Genomic DNA, 27,540 nt, shown 5'->3' on the forward strand with positions numbered 1-27,540 from the left:
CAGAAGTACGCGCCTAGAACTCAAAAGAGTCTCGGTCCTCATCTGCCTCATCGTCAGTGTCATCAGTATCAGCTGGAGCATCAGGTACCTGGGGCTCAGTATCCATATCAGCGCCTAGATCGGTGGCAGCCTCTCCTCCACCAGGTACTAGCTCAGAAATATGACGCCAAACATCATTGTGCTGTCAGAAACCCATAGCACGGAGGTTTGAAGCAGTATATGGATCAGCAGCTGGCTCAATATCTGGCTCCTCAAGGAAGGAAACGCCTACCTCCAAAAGAATCAATGTGATAATAGGGGTATAAGGGAGAAGATGGGTGCAATGAGATAGTGTGGAGACCATCAAATCAAAGATGACATGACAAAGGTCTATAGGAGACCCCTGAAGGAGATGTGAAAGTAGATAGAAGTCAACCGTGCTGACTTCATTGAAATGGCCAGATTTTGGTGCAAGAGTATAGCCAATAATGTTATGAAGTAGACGGGCTGATAGAGTGAGATGCCTATGGGGTGGACGAGAGACTATATCAAGGTCAGGATTGCCCGTCATAGCTCGAAGGGCATCAAGATATAATGGGTCAGTAAAATGCCACCCTTAGGGGGGAAGAAGAGGACCACGGACAACTGGAAGACCTAAGGTGACACGAAGGCTAGCAGGAGAGAGATGAATCTCATGGCCTCGAACGAAAGAGGTGGCTTCGTTATGAAGCCGATCAAACACCATGTTCACATAAAATTCACGAACAAGGGTAGGATAGACAAAACCACCTAAGGTGACAAAACGAGTCTATCTAAATCTATCAAAAAGAGGCCAGAGGTGGAATTGTGCTAGCAAGTTAAAATCGACTCGTCGAGTTTTACACAAACCACGACGACTATAGCGTTTAGCAAAAGTCACGGCAGCTTGAGCGGAACAAAAACGAGTCTCATCAAAGGGAGCCTCTGAAGGCTCGCCTTGAGCAATAGGTGCTAAAGAGCTAGTTCTAATATTTCTAGATGGCCTAGGGGAACGCCTAGCACTACTACGATGAGTGGTAACCATGATTGCAAAATACGAGGATATACACAATAACTACAAACTCTAACTACTTATGCTAATAGATTACAAATTGAAAATTTTTAAAAGATAAAACAGAGAGCAAGAAAGGAAATACCACACAAAACACGATGAAATGTGACAAAAAGAAATGCTACGTCAAATGTACGTATAAGGGCAAAATCGTCATTTCACACAAACGAACCCGAATTAGAAAACTAACTGCACATCTTAGTTGGAAAGGATAAGAGGATGACAGTGGTGTATTCGGAAGTAAAAAGGGTCGACCAAAAGGGGTATTTTTAGAAACAAATCCGAAAATGGGTATGGAATTTGGGGGTTTTTGATGAAAAGCTAATATGGATAAATTGATGCTCGGAACTTGGAAGAAGGATGTCGGGAGTGATGATTCTGTGATCAATTTGATGAAAACTCAGCAAAATTTGAGGATTTTGGATGAAATTTAAAAAACCTAGGGTTAGAGTTTAATGAGATTTTGGGGAAATTTGTGGGTAAAATGTGGTGTTTTGGAAGGTTATTTTGGCTTAAAACAAGTAGAAATGATGTGAGGAATTGATTTGATGCAACAATGTCAAGTTTAAAGTGGATTAAGCAAGAATGGAGCAAAAAAGGTTGAGAGAATCGAAAGAGGGCTAGAGTATTTTGTGAGAAAAAATGAAGGAAAATTGCCCTTTTACGCTGGAATTCGGCCAATTCGATCGATCGGATTTTGCAATTCAGCAGCCGAATTTGCAAAATTCTGGTCAACTTGTTTTATGCATTTTGTGTTCTTAATTTGAACATATATGAGTCCAAATGATTCAACTATGCACTGTTTATTCAATCATGCATGAAATGCAATGTAATTCTATGCAAAAATATGATGAAAATTTAAATCAAGCATATTAAAAACAATGCAATAATAATTGATACAAAAAGAAACATCAAATATGATCAAACATTAAAATGAAACATAAAGCATATATTGACTTTTTTAATTCAAGCCAAAACACCATAACCACAATGATATGTAAGTGCAAATGCTAATATAGTGATTCCATGATCCCAAGTTCACCTCTAATTTTGCAAAAACGTTCTTCCCCAAGAGGTTTTGTAAAGATATCCACAAGTTGATTTTCGGTGGATACAAAGTCAAGACAAATATCACCCTTTTGAACATGATCTCGAATAAAATGATATCTAATTTCTATATGTTTGGTTCGAGAGTGTTGAATGGGATTTTTGGATAAGCTAATTGCACTTGTGTTATCACACAAGATTGGAGTTTTAGATAGGTTAACTCCATAATCCCTAAGAGTTTGTTGCATCTACAAGGTTTGAGCACAACAACTACCGATGGCAATATATTCCGCTTCCGCAGTTGATAAGGCTACGGAGTTTTGTTTCCTTGAAAACCATGAAACTAATGCATGACCTAGAAAATGACAAGTACTACTAGTACTTTTTCTATCGACTTGGCTTCCGGCAAAGTCAGCATCCGAATAGCTCACTAGGTCAAAAGACATTTCTCTAGGAAACCACAACCCCAAAAATCTAGTACCATGTAAATATTTGAAGATTTTTTTAACGACTTTTAAATGAGATTCCTTAGGACATGATTGAAATCGAGCACACAAGCACACACTAAACATAATAACAGGTCTACTAGCGGTTAAATATAAAAGAGAGCCAATCATACCTCTATACATTTTAACATCAACATTTGGCCCACTCTCATCTTTGGTGAGCTTGATAGTTGAACTCATTGGTGTGCTTGAAGCTTTTAGTCCTTCCATGCCAAACTTCTTTAATAAGTCCTTGATATATGAAGATTGGTTGATGAAGATACCCTATTTGCTTTGTTTGATATTAAGTCCAAGAAAATACTTGAGTTCTCCCATCATGCTCATTTCAAATTCTTTGCTCATGAGGTTAGAGAATTCTTCACACAAAGAGACATTAGTAGATCCAAAGATGATATCATCAACATAAATTTGAACCAAAAGAATTCATTTTCTTTTCTCTTAATAAACAATGTAGTATCTACTTTTCCAATGTAAAAGTCTTTTTCAAGCAAGAATTTACTCAAACGTTCATACTATGCTCGGGTTGCTTGTTTTAAACCATAAAGAGCTTTTTAAAGTTTAAAAACATGGTTTGGGAAATCATGACTTTCAAACCCGGGAGGTTATTCAACATAAACTTCCTCTATGATAAATCCATTTAAGAAAGCACTTTTGACATCCATTTGATATAAAAGAAAATTTTTAGAACTTGCAAATGCCAAAAGCATCCTAATGGATTCTAGCCTAGCTACCGGTGCAAAAGTTTCTTCAAAATCTATTTCCTCTTTTTGGTTGTAGCCTTGAGCCACTAATCTAGCTTTATTTCTAACAACCACTCCGGACTTATCCATTTTGTTTCTAAAAACCCATTTTGTGCCAATAACGAATTGATGATCCGGATGAGGGACTAGTTTCCAAACATTATTTCTTTCAAATTGATTTAGTTCCTCTTGCATGGCTAAAATCCAAAATTCATCATTTAATGCATCATGAAATGTTTTTGGTTCAAACTGTGAAAGAAATGCTAAATTATTACAAAGATTAAAGGATGATCTAGTTTTAACACCTTGATTTTCTCACCAATAATTAATTCTTTAGGATGAGCATTTGCATACCTCCAAGCCTTAGGAAGATCTTTATCTTTATCTTCTTCATGTTTTAGCTCTTGGTTTGCTTCATCCTTATCATCATTTGGTGAATCATGAATTTCTATTTGGTCTCCATTTTTAACTTGATCATTATCAATATCAACTTGCACACTAGTTGAAGGATTAGATTCATAAAAAATAACATGCATGGATTCCTCAACTACTAGTGTCCTTTTGTTAAACACTCTATATGCTTTGCTAGATGATGAATATCCAAGAAAAATGCCAATGTCCGATTTTGAATCAAATTTTCCTAAGTTTTCTTTTGTGTTCAAAATAAAGCATTTGCATCAAAAAACTTTAAAATAACCAATATTTGGTTTTTTGTCTTTCCAAAGTTCATATGGAGTTTTATCTAAAGATGGTCTTATTAAAGCACGATTTAAAACATAGTATGCGGTGTTTACGGCTTCCGCCCAAAAATATTGAGGTAAAGTTTTTTTATTTAACATGGTTCTAGCCATTTCTTGAATTGTCCTATTCTTTCTTTCAACAACACCATTTTGTTGGGGAGTTCTAGGACAAGAGAATTGATGTTCAATACCATGCTCATCATAAAAGTTTTCGAATAAATGATTTTCAAATTCTCCCCCATGATCACTTCTAATGCAAGAAATATGCATTTCTTTTTCTTTTTGTATTTTCTTGACAAATTTTGAAAATGCATGGAGGGCTTCATCTTTTGATGCAAGAAAGATTACCCAAGTGAATCTTGAAAAATCATCAACAATAACAAAAGCATAATGTTTTCCACTTAGGCTTGCGGTTCTTGAAGGACCAAAAAGATCAATATGAAGAAGTTGTAAAGGTCTAGATGTAGAAATATGAGTTTTACTTTTAAAAGAATTTTTTGTTTGTTTACCAAATTGACATGCATCACAAATTTTATCTTTAACAAAATCTATTTTTGGAAGACCTTTTACAAGCTCTTTCTTGGAGATTTTTGAAATCAAGTCCATACTAGCATGACCTAATCTTCTATGCCACAACCAACTATTTTCATGCAATGCGGAGAAACATAGATTTTCATGAGATGCATTTTCTACATTTATAGTATAAATATTTCCATCTCTATTTCCTACACAACTTGTTTTTCTATCATTCATATTTTCTATAATGCAATCATTTGGCTCAAAAATGACTTTAAATCCTTTATCACATAGTTGACTAATGCTAAGGAGATTATGCTTAAGACTATCTACCAAAAGAACATTTTCAATGATAATATGAGAGTTATTACCAATATCTCCAATGCCAATAATTTTACCCTTCGCATTGTCTCCAAAAGTGACATGTCCTCCATCTTTCTTGCTTATTGTCGAGAAAAGTGAAATATCTCTGGTCATGTGTCTTGAGCAAGCACTATCGAGGAACCATTTGCTTTTCTTCCTTTTATTTTTCGGTTCCTAAACACAATGGGAGATTCAAGAATTTGTCTTAGGTACCCAAATCATGTTGGGTCCTTGGTGGTTAGTTTTTGTTCCCTTAGGAACCCACACTTTTTTAGTGCCCATATGATGTTTCTTTTGAATTGGGCAAGATGATGAGATATGACCTTTATTTCCACAATAATTGCAAGTTATATTTGATTTACTTGAAGTTGAGGCTTTAACAAAATAAATTTTTAAGTATTTTGCCTTGATAAAAGGTCTATAACCAAATCCTCTTTTGCTTAAGAGTCCCCTTTGTACACCAAGCATTTTATCAAGAATATCTTTTCCATTTTTAAATTTTAAAACTATTTCACTTAAATCCTTTGCTCCCCTTTTTAAAACTTCAATTTCATTTTCTATAATTTCTTTTTCCCTTTTAGCTATGCAAAGATCATTTTCAAACTTTTGTTTTTCTTTTTCAAAAATGGAACACTTGCTTTCTTTATTTTCTTTTCCTTTAAGCTTAAGGATTTTTTGGTTAAGATTTTCACTTTCTTTCTTTAAAGACTCATTTTCCTTTTCCAAATTAAAATTTTTCTTTTTAAGGGTTGCATTTTTAGACATGCAAAGAGCAAGTTTTTCATTCATCTCTTCAAATGTATCATATAACTCTTCATATGAGGGGTTTTCATCTATCTCATCATTTATGTCATCTAAATCATCACAAGTATTAGATAAGTTAGAGTTAGTTACCTTATTATTTGTAATTGCCATGAAACACATGTTGGCCACTTCATTATCCTCCTTTTCGGATTCACTTTCATCGCTATCATCCCACGTAGCCTTCATTGCTTTCTTTTTCGATCTACCAATTTTAAGGAGAGGGCAATCATATTTGATGTGTCCTGGCTTCTTACATTCATAGCACACGACTTGTTCTCTCCTTTGTCTTTCTCCCCTTTCACCTTTAAAAGCATCATTTTTTATGAAGTTTCCATTTCTTCTTAGCTTTCTATTCCTTAGAAGCTTTTCAATCTTTCGACTCAAGAATGCAATGTCTTCATCTTCATCATTTGATGTCTCCTCTTCCTCTTCTAGAAACTTTTCATTCTCTTTGATGGATGATTTGAAGGCGATACTCTTTTTCTTCTTCTCCACTTCTTCAATTTGTCGTTGCTTCATAGTAAGCTCATGAGTGAGAAGTGAACCTAAAAGCTCTTCAAGAGGTAGAGTCTTGACATCTTTTGCTTCTTCGATTGCCATCACTTTGGGATCCCAAGAGGGAGGCACACATCTAAGAAGTTTCTTGACATTTTCTTGGTTAGTATAAACTTTACCAAGATTTTTCAATTCATTCACAATAATAATAAATCTATCAAACATGTCACTAATAGTTTCATTTTCATTCATCCTAAACAACTCGTATGAGTGTGTGAGCATGCTAATTTTAGTCTCTTTAACTTGTGAAGTCCCCTCATTTGACACCATCAATAATTCCCAAATTTCTTTAGCCGAGGTACAAGCTTGTCCCTTGTTAAAGTTATATTCATTTAATGCACAATATAACACATTCATAGCTCTAGCATTAATAGCAATATTCTTCTTATCTTGAGGGGTCATTTCTTCCCTAGTTTTGGGCACTTGTTTTCCATCTACTTCTTTCATAGGAACAAAAGGTCCATCTTGCACTATATCCCACAATTCATAATCACTTTGAAGGAAAATCGACATGCAATTTTTCCAATGGGCATATCCGATGCCATCAAACAATGACGGTCTATTAGGGGCAAGCCTTTCACTAATGGTATGAGATTTTCCTAGGTTCATGGCCATTACTCTAAACGGTTAAGTTTATCAGAATGAGCAACCAAGCTCTGATACCAATTGTAGGATCGAATGGCCTAAGAGGGGGGTGAATTAGGCAACTTTAAAACTATCTTTACCAAATTTGATAATTAAAGCAATTTATTCAAATCAAATTATGTTGCCTATTTTTAATCCAATGTATGAAAATAACTAAAATATTTCAAATAATCAATACAATCAAAATAACATAACATAAAATATAAGTTTAAGGGAAGAGAAAATCAAACATGCGATGTATAGTGGTTCGGCTCAACCCGGCCTACGTCCACTCCTCCAAGCTTTCTCCCTTGGAGTATTCCACTAATCCTTGGTTGACTAAAATATCAACCAAGCTTTTTTTCACAACCAAAATAGCTTCCAAGGTACTATTAACCTTTACAAATGTTGAAACTCAATTTCTCTCACAAGAAATTTTCTAATCTCTCAAAGAGTGAACTTCACTCTTTTATAACACGAATTTTAGTATGAAATTGAAATATCATCTCTCTCAAGAGTGTATATGAAAGTTAAAGCTTAGTACAACCCAATGCAAATGAAATTACAAAGTGTATGAGCAAGGGTTTTGATTAGAGAGAAGAATTTGCAAGTAAATAGCTCAAAATTAATTTGCTCTCAAATATGTGAAAGTTCTTAGTGGCAAAAGTTCTTTTCGAACGAAATTGATTGGGTTTACATAGGGGAAAATAAGGAAAGTTACCGTTGTGCACAAAGATAGCCATTTTAGTTTTCTAGAAAATGCACAATTCGGTCGATCAGATGGAATTCGATCAACTGGATGTGATGTGGCACTTCCGTGGAGCTTACGTGGCACTAGTCGTTAGAAAAATTCAAATCAAAATTCGGTCGACCGAATTTAATTCGGTTGACCGAATTTCTGAAGCCAAAATACATGGCTTCTGGACAATTCGAAACTGATTCGATCGATAAAATTCGGTCGACCAAATTTTATTACATTTTACCCCCTAAATTTTCAAAAATCAATTTGACCCCTAAAACTTTGAAAAGTGACAATTTACTTGCAATCTAAACACATACTCAAGTAAAATCATTAGTTAATATGCTAAGGGACATATTAGTTTGTTATCATCAAAATAAGAGCATAATGACTCCTTGAGTCAACATAAACATCATACATTCTAGTTTTTACTAGTAGATCGATAACATATTTTGATTAACTGAAATGTAACCCTTTAAAGGTTCTAATGGCTTCCAACCTTTAAAAATACTTTTAATTTAGTCATTTCTTACCTATTTCTTACCTCTAGTTGATGCACAACCAATCAAACTACTTTTTTTTATCTTTTTTTTTATCTAGTAATGATTAGATGACCTCTTTGTTGAATTAAGTCCTTACTAGCTTGAAAACAATCAGACTGCTTTCTATTGGGTAAAACAACTACTAAGTTGATTATAGAGACAATATGAAAAATTTATGGTTTATGGTGACTAGTTTGATAGGTTCTGTAGAGGATTTTGTGTTTGAACATTGGATAAATTATTTAATATATGTAAGTTTTATGATGAGACTTTAGGTGATTATGGTCATGTAGAATAGTTCAATTTACGATTGGATACTAAGTGAGATAATATGTCTAGGTTATTGAATTGGTTCTTTGTTATAGGCATACCCAAGATGTTCTTATCAAACTCACACAATTGATCTAGATAGAAGAAACTCTTTGGTGAAATATTTTCAGAGATGTTTTTCATACTACTAAACCTAATTTTCCTAAATTGATAATATGTTTTGAAAGGAAACTCACTCTCATAAAATGAAATACTAGCAGTAATGATTATAGTATAAATGATTCAAACATTCACATTCTTTATGTGACAAACTATAACTGCAAAGACACATTTTTGAGTCTAGAAATCAAATTTATGTTTATTGTATGGCCTTAAATGTGGATAACAAGCAAATCCAGTTGTTTTTAAAAAGAGATAATCTAATTTTTGTTTAAGAAAAACTTGAAATAGGAGACTCATTTTGTAGTACAAGAGTAGGTAACATATTTATGAGAAAGACAACATTTTGAAAAAACAACTACCACTGTGTTAATGACATTCTAGCTTGTGACAGTAGAACTAACCCTGTTTTTACAATATTCATGTGTTTCCTCCATACTCTCTTCTTTTGTTGATGGATGTGTAGATAAGGGTGCCTAAATTTAAAGTGAGACTTTTATACTCTCCTCCCTAATTACTCTACAGTATTTTAACTTTCTTATCAAACTAAACCTCTACTAATTTGTGAAACTGAATGAAGACAACTTTAATTTCTAATTTTTCTTTTAATGAAAAAATCCCTATGAATCTGGAATAGTTATCAATGAAATGAATATAATATTTATATCTCTCCTTAGACAACACATGTGAAGGTCCTCATAGATCACTATAGATTAACTCTAATGGACTTAAGAATTTAGATGTAAAAAATGGAAAAAGATTTTTGGTAATTTTTCCATACTAACAATCTAAGCAAAAACGTTTTTCTCATAGATAACTATGGAATAACTTTAATAGACTTAAGGCTCTAGATGTAACAATTGGAAAAGATTTTTGGTGATTTCTCCATCCTAATAGTCTATGCAAAAAATATTTGTAGGTGTTTGTTTTCTGAAAATAGGTAGATCATTAAGAACACTTTTAAGAATTTGATTACAAGGGTGACCAAGCCTATTGTGCCATAACTCAGGGTCTATCTTAGCTGTTTGAAACATAAATTTTTCTATTGTTTAATCTAATTATGAAGCAATACTCCTAGACTCTATAATAGTGATTTGAGCATATATGTTTTTTATGGATGGACTGAATAATTGATGCAGACCATCTTTGAGTCCCTTTCCCTAATGAGGCATTGATTTGCATTAAACTCTATTATGACATTATTGCTATTGGTTAATTTTGATATACTCAACAAATTTTTGGTAATGTTAGGCATACACAAAATATATTTTAACTGAACAATTTTATCAAAGTATGTAGAAGGTAAGGAAATATGACTTGCATGGTAGTATAGAAAACAATCTTCATTTCCTACTTGAAATCATTGTTTACATGTAATACCTATAGGTATGTGCAAGGGTATTTTAGTATTTTACTTTGAATCTTTATGAATTTAATTGATTATTTGTTATTAAAGTGTAAGAACGAATGTGCACCACAAGATGCCTATGCATGCCTTGATAAGGGTAGAATGGTCATTTCATGTTAAGCATGTGAAATTATCTAAGTGTAAAGATAAAAAATTGTGCATGATCGAGAGGACACCCATTCATCTATTTGTCAAATTTAAAATTTAATAAGGATTGGTATCCCAAGGATTTCAAGATGTGTTTTAAGTTAGATAACAATAGGGATAACCAAGCATAGGGGCTGCACAACAGTTCATGGCGGTTGTCTAGTATAAATAAAAGAGGCGTAAAGCCTAACTTAGTTTATTTTTACACAAATTACAGAAACAAACAGACAAAAAATGTAGAAAGGTATTAAGAGTGAGCAAAGGAGTATCAGATGAAGGTTAGAGTGTCGAAATTCTCTAGCCATTAGTCAATTGAATTTGTTGCTTAGTTATGGCTATTGTTGTTCTAATGGTTATAATGTATCATAATCATGTTAGTATATGAGTAGGATGTGGATGATTGAATATGTGACTACTAGAATTATGTGTGGCTTGAATATGTGTTATTGGTTGTTGAAGTATGGATGTGTTGTAGCAAATTTTTATTATCTTAATTATTGGATGAGTATTTATTGATTGTGGTAAGTTAGAATCATACATAAGGATAATTGATAATGGATGACATATTTAGAAATAATGGTTAGTTGTTGATTCACCAAAAATTTCACAAAATAGACCAATTAGGAATTTTCAGATATTGATGAATAATCATTCATGCATGCGTAGATGCCTATTATCCTTTACGAAGAAGAATGTTCCTCATTCATTGATGCATATTTGTTCTAGGATTTTAAGCATGAACGTTCATTTGGTATTAGACAGACGTCTGTTCATGGTGTTTACAATGAACAAAAAGTTTGAGAGATAGACAACCATGATTGAGGACTGAGGATTAACAACATTAGTCAAGTGTTAGAGTTTCATCAGTTAAACGAATAGATGAATACCCATTCATAGTAAAAGCAAATGCTTGAGCATAGGCTTAGTGAGATGCGTAAAGAATTAGGGCTAGTGACGTTGGTTCATACAAATGTAAAAGGATAGTTTTACCCCTATGCTATATGTTGTGTTAGGGATAAAGTTAGAAAGGTCTATTGAAGGTGAAATTGAGATAGCTAACAAATCTAATATGTCCAATTGTGTGGAAGATGACATTAACCTAAATCAAAGTAGATTCGGGTCAAAAATAAAAAAAGTTAAGAAAAATGATGTACATGAAGAAAACTACCAAGTATAAGGAAAAGTGGCATTATAGGTAAAAACGATAGGGCTATATGAGAGTTAGATGCCTATAAGATGTATCATGCACTCAATGCCAAGGTGTATTAGCCACTAATTTTAATTCAGTTAAGGTGTACGTAGTAAAAGGATAGTGGCATCAGTTCGTTTCCTCATTTAGTCAGTCGGATGCATCACATAAACGTCTGTGGTAGAGGCTATCTCAAGATAGTAATCTAGTTAGTAATCTAGTAACTATGCATACATGGTAAATGAGGGACTAAGATTAATTATCCCATGTGATCAAGGTATTATAGTTAGTTAACTTGAAGTCTAATCGATATTGTGTATGAGGCATGTAAATAATAGATATATGGGATGTCGATTGTTGTCATGAAGACATTAGATATGCTAAGTTCATCTAAGACCTTAGTCATCTAGGTTGACATTAACTATGTAGTTAGGGTATGAGAGTGCAAAGATGAGACAAATGGGCATAAGAGGATGCCAAAAAAACATTTGATAGTTACCACATAGTGAGATATTAATCGAACACCAAATTGTATATTGTTATGTGCAAAGTGTCTAGAGGTTGCCTACTTACTGAGTGTTTTTCACTCACTTATTTTTTTATGTGGTTTTGTAGGTAGAGATAAGTAACAGGGCATGCGAGAGAGCTAGTAGTCCAACTCGAGCTGTTGCATAAGGTTGAAGGGTGTTTTAGTCATTTGTGGTTATTATGTTAGGATTATGTATTTTATCCTATAACTTAAGATTTTGTTGATATTTATGCACGTGTTTACTTATTATGGATCTCAAACACCAATTTGTGTGTTGGATGTTTTAATTTAATGAGATGATATTATTCAATTAAGTTTTGGTTTGCATATTTTTGCACACAATTATTGTGAGTATTTAAAACCATGCAAAGTTTTGTTGTAATTAAGTGAAGTTCAAGTTTGACACATCTCTTCAAATCCATATTCCATTTGGGGATATATATCTAGAAAATGATGTTGTATTCCAAGTGCAGTGCATCCTACTATCTAATAGTTTGGAATTTGAGACTACATGATCTGTAGCTCTAGAATCCATATACCAATTGAGGTTTTTGACTAAATGTAAAGTTGCAATCATCCCCATAGCATGATCTACATTCTCTTGTCTCACAAAATTCATCAAAATATCACTAGTTTTCCGGTATTCATTACCTTTGTTCTAGATACTGTATAGACAATTTTTGCAGCACTATTGCTAGTTTGATCTTTATCATCTACAAATTTAATATGAGATACCCTTGACATTCTCCCATAAGCATGATTAGCTTGATTGGATTGAAGTTACTCATTTATTACAAATGTGACATCAAACATATGGTAACATTTCAGAGCAATGTGACCACTTTTCTCACACACTTGACATACTACCTTAGGTTTTACAAAATCTCTACCTTTCCCTCTAATATAATAACTTTGATCATTGAAACCTTAAGCAGGTTGTTGTTGACTGTAACTAGTCTGAGATTCTATAGGTGAATTATTGCCAAAGTATACTGCCCTATCATTCATTACATTTATAGACCTTAATTGTCCTAACTCATTACCATTCACTCCTCTAGACAGGTTTGCAACACCCTTTTGCAAATCGAAAACATACCATGAGGTTTTGATGATTCTTTATTCATATTTTTGAAACATATAATTAGTTTCTATCAAATTAATCCTATCAATTTCAGAGTCTATTTTGGACAACAAATGCACAATTGTAGGATGACATTCAATCTATAGTCTATTTATAATGAAACTAATCAGCTCTTCTTCTGAAATTGACTGATCACTCACAATCAAGGCATCATAAATTTCCTTCATCTTCCTAAAATACTCATTAATGCTAATAGAACCTTTTTTCAAGGTCTATAAGGTAGATTTTAATTAAGTAATTCAAACCTTAAATTGAGATATAAATTGATTCTATAATGTTTCCCAGATGTGTATTCAGAAATTGATGCTAAAAGCCATGACATTAACATGTTATCTAAATGGAAACATTATTATTTTTTTAATTGAGAAACCAGCTCTGCAATAGTTATTAATGCTCACTCGAGATACCTTCCACAATCTCTAACTTGAAATAGCACTGCTTCCATAATTTCAACTAACAACTCTGTCAAATTTGTCAACCCCCTTTGTCTGAAAATAAACATAACACAATTTACATTCTTAAATACAATTAGATTGATTATATTTTGGTTCAACATTGAGTTTGAGCCGATTAAAAAAGTCTAAAAGCCAATATCTAGTTGGATTTAATGAAAGTTAAATATTTCAAGCTGACCAACATCCTTTCATAAATTGAAATAATGAAAAGATATTATCACATTTGCTTTAACAAAAGTTGTTCATTTCGAATTGACCAACAATACTCTTACGTAATTGAAATGAAGAGAGCTTATTACCTTTGATCAACTCCAAGAGATCACTTTCAATATGGAAAACCTTATATAGACCAAAGTTTATAGATATTGGTGGTAGGCCTGTTGGATAGATATGATTATGAATAAAAATAAAAATAAATTTAATTGCATAAATGATTGTATGTTATTTTATTCTTAATTCAAAATTACTCAATAATATAATGACTTATATAAGTATGTAGATATTTATGTTCTTAAAATGGGTACACATAGTATATGTATTTTTCCTTTTAGTAATAACTTTCAACACTTAAAATACTGTAATTGTAATTCTCCAAAAAACAAGTAAATGAGGTTACTTCCTTTGTCTCCCTATTTAAAAAGGTTGTTGACCAATTATGAGTGTCAAGATTAGTAATTGTTCTAGTAATCATACATCTAAAACTTCTACTTGATTCTCCCAAAATTGGTATCTCAGACAGAGAGTATTTCCCAAACACTAAATGTATCTTGCATTTCTTCATATCACAATAACCTTCAACATGGAATTCTACGGACACACTTTGGTGGCTTGTATCAACAATTTATGGTTTGTGCCACAAAAGGAAATCATAACCCATGAACATATGATCTATCTGACTCAAAATAAGATTCAACTGTATTATATGCATTTCTTTGATAATAGAAAGGGCTATAAAGCTCTTCTATTTTACCATTACTTCGATTGATTCTAATCACACATCTTATAGAGAAAGTGTTATCTTTTGGAGATTTCAAGTGTTCAAATTTTGGACAAGTTATAAAAACAAGAACTAAATAATAGGGTGTTTTATGAATAATTTGAAGAAGAAGAGAGCATGTTTTTGGAAGAGAGTAGAGGAGATAATATTTTTTCTATGTCTTATCATTCAACAGACAAGGCTTTTATACAAGACAAAATACAATATTGACCATAACTTAATTAATGAACACCATACGTATAACAACAAAAAAGATGCCTAAAAATATGGATCATCATCCATTTAACCATAAGCTATAACTAACACTAACTACTTATCTAACTTAGATACAAGCAAAAAGACACAAACATAAGCTTAGAAAGAGCCTTAGTAAAGTGTCAGCCACTTGATCCTTAAAGTTACAATGCTTTAGGTTGATTTCTCCTGATTTTTCTGCCTTTGAATGGCATGAAATTTCACATTGATGTGTTTTGTTCTACCATGATGAACTAGATTTCCAGTAATTACAGTGGCTTTTTTATTGTTGACAAAAAGCACTGTACTTTCATCTTGAACATGACCCAAGTCTTTGAGAAGTTTTCTTAGCCAAATGACTTGATTTGCTACACTTGCAGTAGTAATGCATTCTGCCTCAACAGATGATTGTGCAATAACCTCTTTTTTTTTTTTGAATTCTAACAAAACATTGTACTTCCAAATAAAAAATGGTAACCAGAGGTGTTCTTTTCATCTTCCAAACTTCCTGCCTAATTACTGTCATAAAATCCCACAAGTTTGTTGCTTTCTTGTTTAGAAAACCATAAGCTATATGTTGATGTTCCCTTTATATACCTTAGAATTCATTTGGCAGCACACATATGAGCATTGCTCACTGATTACATGAATTTGGACAAGAACGATATAGGAAACATAATTTCAAGTCTATTGGAGGATAAATATAATAGGTTGCCAATCAAAATCATTTTTCTTATGTTTTTCATTTATAACTAAAGGTGTAGAGACTGGTTTGCAATTCTCCATCTAAAATCTTTTTAAAGGATCTTAAGCATACTTCTTCTGAGAGATGACTATACCACAACTTTTTTGATCTATTTCCATCCCTAAAAAATATTTCATTTCACCCAAATCTGACATCTCAAATTCTTGTTGCATGATTTCCTTGAATTTAGCTAAAGTTTTTATATCTCCTCATGTCATTAAGAGATCATCTACATACAAAGAGACGACAAGTTTTTCTTTATTCCTAGGCCTTTTTATGTAAAATGTTCATTCATTTGGGTTACATAGAAAACCTTGGCTTAGCAAGTATGAGTGAATTTTGGAATACCAAGCTTTAGGAGCCTATTTCAGGCTATAAAATGTTTTGTGTAACTTGTACACATTCTGCTCTTTGCTTGGAACCTTGAAACCTTCAGATTGTTTACAAATATGTCTTTATCCAGTATACCATTCAAGAATGCATATTTGACATCTAGATGGTATATAGTCTAACTCAACTTAGCTGTCAAAGCCATAAGCAATCTAATTATGTCATATCTTGCTACAGGTGTAAATGTATCAGAAAAATCAATACCAGGTTATTACTGATATCCTTTAACAACTAACCTAGCCTTGAGCTTATTTATAAAGCCATCCTAATTGAATTTAGTTTTATAGATCCAATTCACACCAATCACCTTCTGATCTTCTAGCTTCTTAACAAGACTCCATATGGAATTCTTATTAATCATATCTATTTCAGTTTTCATTGTAGATCTCCACTCTTCATTTCTAGTAGCTTCCTCAAATGAATTTGGCTTAGTAATTGCAATATTGCATCTATCATAAATGTTTTCAAGAGGCTTTATTCTAGTTGCAGGAACAAATTCTTCATCACTAGAATAAGTTTCATCATCTGGCAATATGTTAGTTTCATGTTGATGGCTAGACTTACCTTTATTCTCTTTTTCGGCTTCCCAGTTCTAAGTTGCTTGCTCATTGAATTTAACATTCTTACTGATTACTATCTTCTTGGTCTTGGGATTGAAGATCTTATACCCTTTTATGACATTACTATAACTAACAAATACTCTCACTTCTGACTTCTGATCCAGCTTTGTTCTTTTTTTATTAGGCATATACACATAGCATAAACACTAAAACACTTTTAAGTGCTCAACTGAGGCTTTTCTCTATACCAAATTTCATAAGGAGTTACATTATTTAGTGCCTTATCGGGAAGTAAATTTAGTAGATACACTGAAGTGTTAGCAACTTTAACCTAGAAATTTTTAGGAAGTTTTTTCTCAAACATAAGGCATCTAGTCATTTCCATATCTGGTCTCTTTTTTCTCTCATAAACTCAATTCTATTGTTGAGTGTAAGGGACAGTCAATTGATGCACAATTCCTTCTATATTGCAAAAGAAAATAAATTCCTTTATGGTATATTCAATGTCATTATTAGACCTAAACACCTTAAGTTTGCATCTTGTTTGTCTTTCAAACTCTGCCTTAAATAAGTCGAGCACCTCAGTTTTTTGTTTCAAGAAATAAATCCAGCTTAGCCTAGAGAAATCATTAACAAAAAGTAAAAAGAATCTATTTCTAATCAAAGAAGGAATACTTATAGGACCATACAAATATAAGTGTACTAATTGAAGTCTCTTTGTTGCTGTTAAATTACTATTAGGAAAGGAAATTTTTGTTTGTTTGCCAAACTGACATACATCACGCACAGTTTCATGATTACTCATTATAGGTAAGTTTAACACCATTTGCCTAGAATGCATTTGTTTCAAAGTTGAGTAATTGAAGTGGCCAAGCCTTTTATGCCATAAAGTTGAATTGCTCTTAGTTTGTTGATAGGCATGATCACTAGCTTGCATCCATTTAATTGCAAAATTTTTATCTTGTATTTTAATAGTCTTTAGCTCACACCCATTTTGATCAATTATAGAACATGACTTATTTGCAAAATGTAGTGAATACCTCTTTCCTAGCATTTATGCCACACTCAACAAGTTATGATTGATCTTAGGAACATAAAGAACATCTTTAATAACTTTAGTACCTACTGGAGTTTCTATGAATGTTGCACCCTTTTCTTTGACTTCCAAAAGCTCTTTATTTCCAAGTTTTACTTTGGATAAGTAAGTCACATCTAAGTCTTTAAGTAAATCAACATCAAATGTGATATGGTTAGAGCATCCACTGTCTATTAGCCAAATATTATGCTTACTATCAATTGCATAACATGTTGCAACAAACAGATTTTCACTTGGCTCTTCTTGTTTCTTAACAGCTTGAGCTTGCTGATTCTACTATACTTGGTTTCCTCCCTTGCTCTTACACACTAAATCAGTGTGTCTAAGTTGATTACAAGACTTGCATTTAACATTCAATCTATACCAATTGTAATTTGGTGAGTGTCTTTTCTTCTTGCAGTGAGAACAAGAAGGACATTTTCCTTTTTTCTTACCACTCTTTTTTCTATCACTCCCTTGCTTCCATTTTTCCTTCTTTTCTCCAAGTTGTTTCTTGTTGGAACTACAACTTACTTGTTTTTCAATAAGCTTAACACTAAAGGCTCCTTCAGTAGTTTCTTCTTGCCTTAAAGCTCTCCTTTACTACCTCAGACAAAGTCAATTCTGAAAAATTCTTTGAGTCTTCAAGTGAAAATATTTTGGCTTCATACCTGTTAGGAATCAATACCAATATTTTTTCAACAATTATCTGATCAGATAGCTTTTCTTCTATCGGCCTAATTTGATTTACAACCTTCATAGTCCTGTCAGCATACTCTTTGATCGTTTTTGTTTCCTTCATTTTCAAGACTTTAAACTCTCTTCTTAGATTGAGAGCAAGCATTTGCCTTGACCTCTCATTGCCTTAGGAGTCTTTTTTGAGTTTGTCCCATGCATCTTTGGCAATTTCACAAGCCACAATTTTTGTGAAAACTGCATTAGTCACCGCTTGGTGGATAGTGGACAAAGCTCTTGGACCTTTGTTCACTTTCTATCATGCATCCTTATTTGATTCAAAGTAGGATTAGGCCCCAATGGAGGTAGTGTTTTCTCCTCCTCAACATATTGCCATAGCCCTACTCCTCTCAAGAATGTTTTCATTTTGACTTCTCAAATGATAATTTTCACCATTATAGATAAGTGGTGTTCAATGAGGATGAGGATGAGGCTATTACTTGAAGAAACCTTTTCCTGAAAAGCTCCAAAATTCGACACACACAACCTCCCTTAAGATCTAATCATGCTCTGATACCATGTTATCTTTTAGATATTTTAAGTGTTTAAATTATGGACAAGCTATAAAAACAAGAACTAAACAACAGCTTGCTTTCTGAATAATTTGAAGAAGAGAGCTTGTTTTCAGAAGAGAGTAGAGGAGATAATATTTTTTCTATGTCTTATCATCCAGCATACAAGGCTTTTATACAAGATAAAATACAATATTGACCGTAACTTAATTAACAAACACCTTACTTATAACAGCAAAAAAATGCCTTAAAATATGGATCATCATCCATTTAACCATACGCTACAACTAATACCAACTACTTATCTGACTTTGATACATGCAAAAAGACACAAACATCCTCAATAAACTATAAGAAAAAACCACAAATATTATGGCGGTGTGGAAACGCTACAACAGCGCACATTTCAAAACTAATTAAGTTTTTATTTATCCACCTTGACGACATCTCAAGTCATAGAAGATCCCACACTTTGAAAATTAAACCACTTTGGGGTTTCATGTCCAGGAAAACAGATGCTAGCTCTACGCCTTCGATAACAAATTAATGCAAAAATGGAATCTCATTAAAAGAGTGGGTGAAAGTCAGACCTTATGATGAATGTTTTGTAAAGCATCTTTAATTCATTTTGTCTCCAAGCGCATTACAAACAATTGCCAGGGTTAACTTTTTGTTTCATTGATTTGGAAGAGAACAGAAATGGTACGCTACAACATGTTGACCACTTGGAAGCTCCAATAAGCGTTGTAGCCTCTCACAACAGCTTATGTTCAGATTATACAATTTAGAAAGATCTTTGATACTTTCTGGTATGCTCTCAAAATTGTTTTTGCTTAGATATAACCTTTCTAAAGAAGACAATCTGCTGAGACTATCAGGCAAAATGTTCAAGCCTGATAATGGGGGCAATACTAAACCCATTACCTCATCACCCATGCATCTTCTTAAGGATAACTCTTGCTGTTTGTTCAAACGTACAATGGATGGTGGTTCTTCTCTTATGGCATTATCATCAACTTTGAAATTCAACAATGCTTCTAAATTTCCCAAATCACGAGGCAAACTTTCAATTTTCCAGCAACCAGAGAGATTAAGACTCTCAAGACATTTCAACTCACAAATTCTTTCTGGGACACTTTCAGGGTTGGAGCAGTTACTAAGATCCAATGTAACTAGTCTTGATGGATACTCAATCAGAGGCAATTCTTTTATTGCTGTGCCATCTAAATATAACCACACTACATTACATGAGATATTAGGAGCCACCCTGAGATTTGAACAGCCAGATAGAATAACTTCTCTGAGATATTTTGAGCGGATTCCAGTTGGGGGATTTTTAAGGCGTCTGCAGTCTTTTAGATTCAAGATAACAAGCTTATCAAGAACTTGGATCGGTGTGGGAAACTCCATTAAATTTATACAACATTCTAGAATCAAGCATTTAAGGTTTGGAGACAATAAAAAGGTCTGGGATATTGGATAGCTCCAGACAGAATTTTAGATTCAGTAAAGAAAGCTTGTTGAGACTCTGAGTAAGGGGAGTGATCTCAGACAAACTAACACAACCTTCTGATATCAAGCTCTCTAAATTCTGAGCCAAGGAAAGATCTGGGATCCATTTCAGATGCATACAGTAACTAAGTTTGATAATTTTCAAATTAACAAGATGCTGCAAGAAAATAAACAAAAAAAAATTACATTTATGAACTTGCAGTAGTTAACATATACATTTAAAAACAACAACAAAATGATTTATATACCTGGACTCCATTCCAAAGTTGTTCAATGTTGCTACAGGGCATATCAAGTCTAACAAGATTCCAAGGGGAAAATTTAATCAGCAATGATTTGGACTGATATCCGTGCCATTGAAAGTACCTTAGCTCACTGAAATTTGATTCCAGGTCTTGAAACCCAAGCACTTTATTGGTATTATCTTCCTCATGTGAGTTATATACTTTAAAGAATCTTGTATTTTGCATCTTTGTACCTCATTTGTTTTGGACATATCAAAGCATATGCCTAAAATTTCTTCAGTCCCCTAACAATCGACCAAAAGAGAAGGTGACAATAAGAGTTAGTATCAAATATATAAAAGCTTACTTTAAACGTTCAGTTGTTGAACTCTCTCAAAAAAATAGTTTTCAACTTTCTTTAAACAACTTTTTATTATAGCAAATCTCCCAAACTCAACTGAAATGATATTTTCCAAACTAATTCTTAAAAAATATATGTTAAAAAATAAGGAAATTTGTCAGTTCCCACCGCATTTTTTGCCAACACATGATGGATATCTTTATGATGTCATAATTGACTATGTTTACCAAGAACATTGATAGATTCTTGCTGAACAATTTCCTTACCCATTTCTTGAAACAAATCACACATTGTTATTATAATGTTCTTAAGAGGAGACTTTTCTAGTTTATCTATTTCACTTTCCCAATCTTCTTTCTTCTTGCCAAATAGACGAGCCTAAAATTTTTAGAGCCAGTGGAACACCTTTGGTATAGATTACAATTTCATTTGATAGCTCGAAAAGATCCATTGTAGGATAGTTTTGTGCAAAGGCATAATTTCAAAAAAGTTGAAGAGAAGCATCATCACTTCATCTCTTTACCTCACATATATTCTCATCATCTACTCCAAAATTTTTAAGCACTTGCTTATCCCTTGTTGTAATGATAATTCAACTTCCTAGACCTAGATATTTAAGATCTCCAATCAACTTTTGTATTTGTTCTAAGGATGTCACATTAACAAAAACTATGAGAATTTTTATGCTTCCAAACTGTCGTTTTGTGAACGATAGTCCAATCTTGGCATTGCTATCTTCTTCAAATATTGCTAAAAGAAGGGTTTGTTTTTTTTTTTTTGCAATAGAATTAATCCATTGCTTTTCTCTAATTATTCCCTAATAGTTTCAGCGAAGTAAGAACCTTCAAACTCACCCAAGATTTTGTTGAATACCGCACGAGCAATAGTTGTCTTACCTATACCACCAATGCCCCTAAGTCCTACCACACAATTTTGGTTTGACCCATTGTGTCATAGTGATTCAATTTCTTTGATGCTAGATTCTACTCCAACCAAGTCCTTGTTATCAGTTGATGATAAATAAGTCAACCTCTTATAAATCTCTCTTTCAATTTTCTCTATAGGTATTGATTCAGGTTTAACCCCAACTAAAGAAAAACAAGAAGAAAAGGAAGAGTATAAATAAAAATGAAAATTATAATTTGATGTGATTTTCAAGCGAAAGAATTACAAGAATATTTTCTCATTTAAAAATTCAATAGCGTTCATTATATGTGTATTGATCAGATAGAATTTCAGCCTTGGTTAACAAATATTAAATAGCCTGAAGTGTTTCGTACCTTCACGTTCGAAACTTCAACACCATTGACAATACCCGATAACTGTTTCATACAACTTATATACTGCCAAAACTTCTTTTATTCACAATTAATTAAAAAAATTCTATTTAATATTTAAGATTCAATAAAGATCTTAAAGACCATTACGGATAAGATCAGGGTACATATGATATACAAAGATTTCCTCCCTAATCAGAATATGAAGCACTTTGAGTGAACCCAAAAGCAAATCGACACGGGCCAGCTAAGAAACAAAAATCCCCTGATTATAGAAAAAAAAAAAAGAAAAAAACACCTATATTTTGCCCTTTCTTTATGATAAAGGCTATCCTTCACTAAGCTTATCATTATTGGACTGACATGATGTTGAATCCTCAATTACTAGTTTAATGTTTATTAGAGCCAAGCCTAAAATTCAAACCCCCATATTACAAATGGATAAAGAAAAATGAAAAAAATTTCAAAATTTCACATAAGAGGGGCTATTGTACATATATTTTAGGTGGGATGACAACTTAATATCATACCCACAAGGGGAAAAAATTGTTCATTTGTGAACTTCTATTCTGAATGTTGAAATTTCATCTCTTCTAGTAATTTCGTTATCCATGAAAGTTTCAATTTTTTTTCGACACAAGGCTACAATGAGATGGCTAGTAAAATTATCTCGAGTTTCCTCGCCTCTGAAACTAATGAAAACATCATGCCTTCTGGAAGAAGATGCCATTAAACGCAGCGCAACACTTGTTTGTGAATTTCGTGCTAATTTTGTGGTGAAAACTGGTAATTAATTGAATTTGATTTATAGTCTTTAATTTGACATATACTTGAGGCTGGTTGGCAATTTAGGAACTGTCGTACCCAGGATTTTTTAGCCCAATTTATCAATAACTCTCTTAAGCTGAAGGTTTTTGTCCCAGTATAAGTTTTAGGAGTTTGCCGTCTGAGATTTGTAAGTGTTTGACAAATTATGAACTTTTCTGTTCACACACTATTGATGTGCATACATTTTACTCATACTGTATGTTATCTAAGGTTGAATTTCATCTACGCTTGTTTGAGCTCCAAAATAAACTTGACTTGAATGAGTTTATTGACTCAAACAAACTCAAACCAAGCTCAAGTTTTAGGAGTGTTCAACTCACCAAATCGTAAACCGATAAAATTTTAATATAAATCAATTAAAATAACATCATTTTAATTAATATGTATTAAAACAATATTGTTTTAGTTATTTTTTAAAGATCAACTCAAGCTCTAAATCAAGCTAGATTCGAGATTAAATCTCCTCAAGTAAGTTGAAACTCAAACAACTTTTAAGCAAGTTTGACTATATTCAAATCGAGCTAAGTTCTAGCTCAAGTAAACTTGAATCCAACCGTATTGTTATCACATTGTTGATTTTTATGCATATATCTGGATGTTGATTTTTTAAAAATTTGTTTTCAGTTTACAAGAAATTTTGTTTTTTGTGAAAACAACTTTTGTCAGAACAAATGAAATTTTAAACATAGTATGTATATTTTTGTCATTGCTATTGTCAAAATAAATCTGTCCTTTTAAGTTTATTATGATTACTTTTATTTTTAACAAGATATTTTAAAAATATCATGACAAAAGAATTGTCACAATTATTATAAATTATTTTTGTCATTATATGTATATTGTGATGAAATATTTTGTCATTAGCATTGTCAAAATACATCTGTTCTCTTAAGTTTATTGTAAAATTTTTTATTTTTGTCACAATATTTTGAATATATGTCAAAATTACTATAAATTATAATTGTCGTAAAATATATATAGTGATAACATAATTTGTCAGCATTATTGTTAAAACAATCTGTCCTCTTGAATTACTTTTATTTTTGTCACAATAATTTATATGTATCATGACAAGAAATTTGTCACAACTGCTACAAAATATTATTGTTATAATATGTCTATAGTGATAAAATATTTTGTTATAACCATTTTTCAAAATAAGTCTGTTCATTTAAGTTTATTATAACAACATTTATATTTGTCATAATATATAAATATTTTGTAACAAAAAAAATAGTCACTTATTTTTTTTTAACTATCATATTAAAAATAATTTGTGGCAAACCGAGCAACCACTATAATTTTATTATAACAAATACTTTGATTTTAGTAATTTTGTCTTATTAAAGTTTTTATGACAAAATATTTATATGTTATTTAAATATTAATATGTTATGACAAATAATTTATCACAAATATTGATATGATTTGCCATTATAAGTCATTTTGTGGTAAATAATTTTGTGATAATATATTTAAACATTTGTCATAATATATATCTTGTGACTATTGAGTTTGTCATTATAGTAACAATAATAAATTCATTTTATTACATTTTTATGGTGAACTTGTTGTCACATAAATTATTTATATTGAAAACTATATTTATATATAAAATTTAAATAAAAATTAAATTTAACAATATCCAAATATGCTCTAATTCAAAATGAATCCCACAAAAGTAAATATTCAAATAATAAAACAACTAAATCTTAAGTTCATTAAGACATTGAGAATAACTTCAAAACATCTTCTAATAATACCAGATTTTTCTCATCACATGTTGAACAGCAATTCAAAGTAAAATATGTTAGATATTTGTTGCATTTCTGGTAAGAAGATCCTTAAAATAAAATTGAAGTAAGTTAGTATTAAAAAGATATAACTTAATTACTAGAAGAAGAAACGGACTAAATATATGTATTGAGATTCTCAATGGTTACATGAGAACAAGCACAAAACCAAAATGAAAATAGAGAATCATTTTCTCTTCTTCTCTACTTGGATATTGAGGAAAATAATATCAAAGAGCTCAAATTTAAGGGGCAAACTCCTAGGAATAACCTTACAAAATATCTATTACATCAGAAACTGTTTAATCTTATAGTTAAAAAAATGTTATTCTACTCTTATTCTTTGACATAAAAGGCATGATCTATTAACATACAACTTCAATTCTCAAGGGACACTAGTTGATGAATAATGAAATACACAAGAGGATTAAAAAGTAAATATGAAAAAAAGCAACAAGATGTCATTATTATGTAGTCAAAGAACTTCTTAACTTTCATTGCAGAGCAATGTCAATAACAGTCAACACATATCGATTAATTGAAAAAATAAAAAAAGAATAAGGTTCTACTAAAAAAAGAGTAATTTATATTTAATCAGAATTCACAATGAAATACATAAGAGCAATCAAAAGCAAATATGGAAAAAAGCAACAAGATGTCATTCTCAAGTAGCCAAAGAGTTTCTCTACTTTCATTATATATCAATAATAGTCAACACATATTGATTAATTAAAAAAATTAAAAACAATGATGCTCTACCTAGAAAAGCAATAACTTACATATAATCATATGCGATAGAAGCATTAGATTGATTAAAAACATTATCTTTACGTCGTTATGCAATCAAAATGTCAAATTGAGCTTCAAGTTTGCTTTGAGCTAATAGAAGAGCATTAACCATTTTCTCAAGTTCTTCACAAGATTGTCTTTCAGTTTCAAGTTTACCTTCAAGTTCTTTACAATATTGTTTTTTAGTTTGGAGCTTACTTTTCATATGAAAATGCTATTGATGATTTTAATATGCTTGTTTTGACCCATATCCTAATCCACAAAAATAACCAGATTTTGGTTTCAAAACTTTTTCAACAATTTGGCTTTCATTCATATCTGTCATTTTCCTTTGTCATTTTGTACAACTCAACATTTTCTTGACAATTTGAAAAAAAATGAGAATTATCTAAAAATTGTTTAATATACATTTTTAAAACAAGTTAATTAATATCATTACATAATTTCCCTCTGTGTCTTCATCACGCCATATGCCATCTTTAAAATGCAAATCATGATACAATTTTAACTCACAAGGTTCTTCAAGAATCAAGTTAGAATTTTCCTGCACCAACAAGAAAAGTATACTTGTAAAAATAAAAGTATGAGTTGTTATAATAAATAAGTTGATAAATTAATGTAGAATTCTATAAGATTAGGGATGGAATCCCTGTCCCCATCCCCATTATGGGGATGACAAGGACTCCCTATTCCCTCCCTTAAAAAAAAAAGTCTCTTTGTTCCCACGGAAAAAAATCTTCTCCTCGTACCATCTAAACATAGTATAAATATATTAAATAACAAAATTAATTAAAATTAAAATCAATTAACTATTTCAAATATCACAAATATCATATATTAACTACTTTAATATGTACAACAAGAATATATATAAATTTCAAAAATATAAATAATTAAAAACTACAAGGATATGTTAGTTTTTTAAGTCAATATATTAATATAAAAAAAAGGAGACAGGGTGGGAATGGGGCAGAGCAAAGGGAAAACACATGTATCCTCGTTCTCAATTATGGGAATATTTTTCGTCTTCATCCCCTTTCCCTTCGTCAATTCTATTGAAGAATTCCCTCTTTGTTAAGGTTGGGAAACATCGAAAACCTTAAATTGGAATCGAAATTATCATCTCTATCTAAAATAGAGGCTCAACCCTTTATAAAAAAATGTTAGGCAAATGATTTTGAGTCTGTCCTATTCACCATTTAATGAATTCAAACAATGAATTTGAGATATAAATTCAAGTTAAACTCATGTCAAATTCGAACTAAGTTGAACTGACATTTGACATTGAACTAACTTGATTTGGATTCACTCATACTCAAACCCAACTAATATATTATTTGTAATACCTTTAGACAAATCCTAAATTAGTAAAGACATGTTTTGAGTTGCTGAATTTATTCATACATCTCATATCGCTTGGGGATAAGAAAATTGAATTGATTAAATACTTTGTGAGCTTTTTAAGTTGTCAAGATATGTTTTGAGTTATAAAGTAAAAAAATAAAATTATGATAGGCTGTGTATCTAAAATGGATGATACCTTAACAATGAACTGGGAACTAGATAAAAAATGTTATAATATTGATATTAATTCAAGTATAACTTTTTGTTTTATTACACGTACACCAGCAAAGTAATGTAATAAGAGTAATGTATAACTCATTTATACCGATTTTATGTACTGACTAACATGACATCCACCTGTCACATGCCATGTCATTTATCTTATCCCAAAATTACCACATTAGCCTATATATTTAAGAAAAAAATTTATAGAACTGACAGCAATTTCTCATCACCGCTTCTCTCTTCCTCTTCCCCGTCTCTCTTCCTCTTCTACCAGTCTTTCATAGAGCCTCCAAGACATGAACCTTGAACACAAAAAACAGCTTTTTCCAATGGTCAGGATAACATTACCTTGAACCCAAGTTGTTTTAAAGTGATTTTTAATTTCAGCTGCGAACA

At 31.8% G+C, this 27,540-nt stretch overlaps 1 protein-coding gene across 1 annotated transcript; it reads right to left on the minus strand.

Moving 5' to 3' along the window:
- Positions 1-19,466: 19,466 nt before the first annotated feature.
- LOC123228777 (disease resistance-like protein DSC1) lies at positions 19,467-20,421 on the minus strand. Its single transcript, XM_044654228.1, has 2 exons — positions 20,243-20,421; positions 19,467-20,136 (listed from the first exon to the last, which is right to left on the minus strand). The coding sequence occupies exons 1-2, from the start codon at positions 20,419-20,421 to the stop codon at positions 19,467-19,469; spliced, it is 849 nt and encodes a 282-aa protein (XP_044510163.1).
- Positions 20,422-27,540: the final 7,119 nt, after the last annotated feature.

This window comes from Mangifera indica, chromosome 11 (assembly GCF_011075055.1).
Source record: "Mangifera indica cultivar Alphonso chromosome 11, CATAS_Mindica_2.1, whole genome shotgun sequence".
Lineage (NCBI taxonomy): Eukaryota > Viridiplantae > Streptophyta > Magnoliopsida > Sapindales > Anacardiaceae > Mangifera > Mangifera indica.

What these genes read in the sequence shown, in the direction of transcription:
- LOC123228777 (XM_044654228.1), bottom strand. Translation starts at nt 20,421, where the DNA reads ATGCATCTGAAATGGATCCCAGATCTTTCCTTGGCTCAGAATTTAGAG. An exon ending in CCAGACCTTTTTATTGTCTC is followed by an intron (nt 20,137 to 20,242) that starts CAAACCTTAAAT and finishes AAAAGACTGCAG; the next exon opens with ACGCCTTAAAAATCCCCCAA.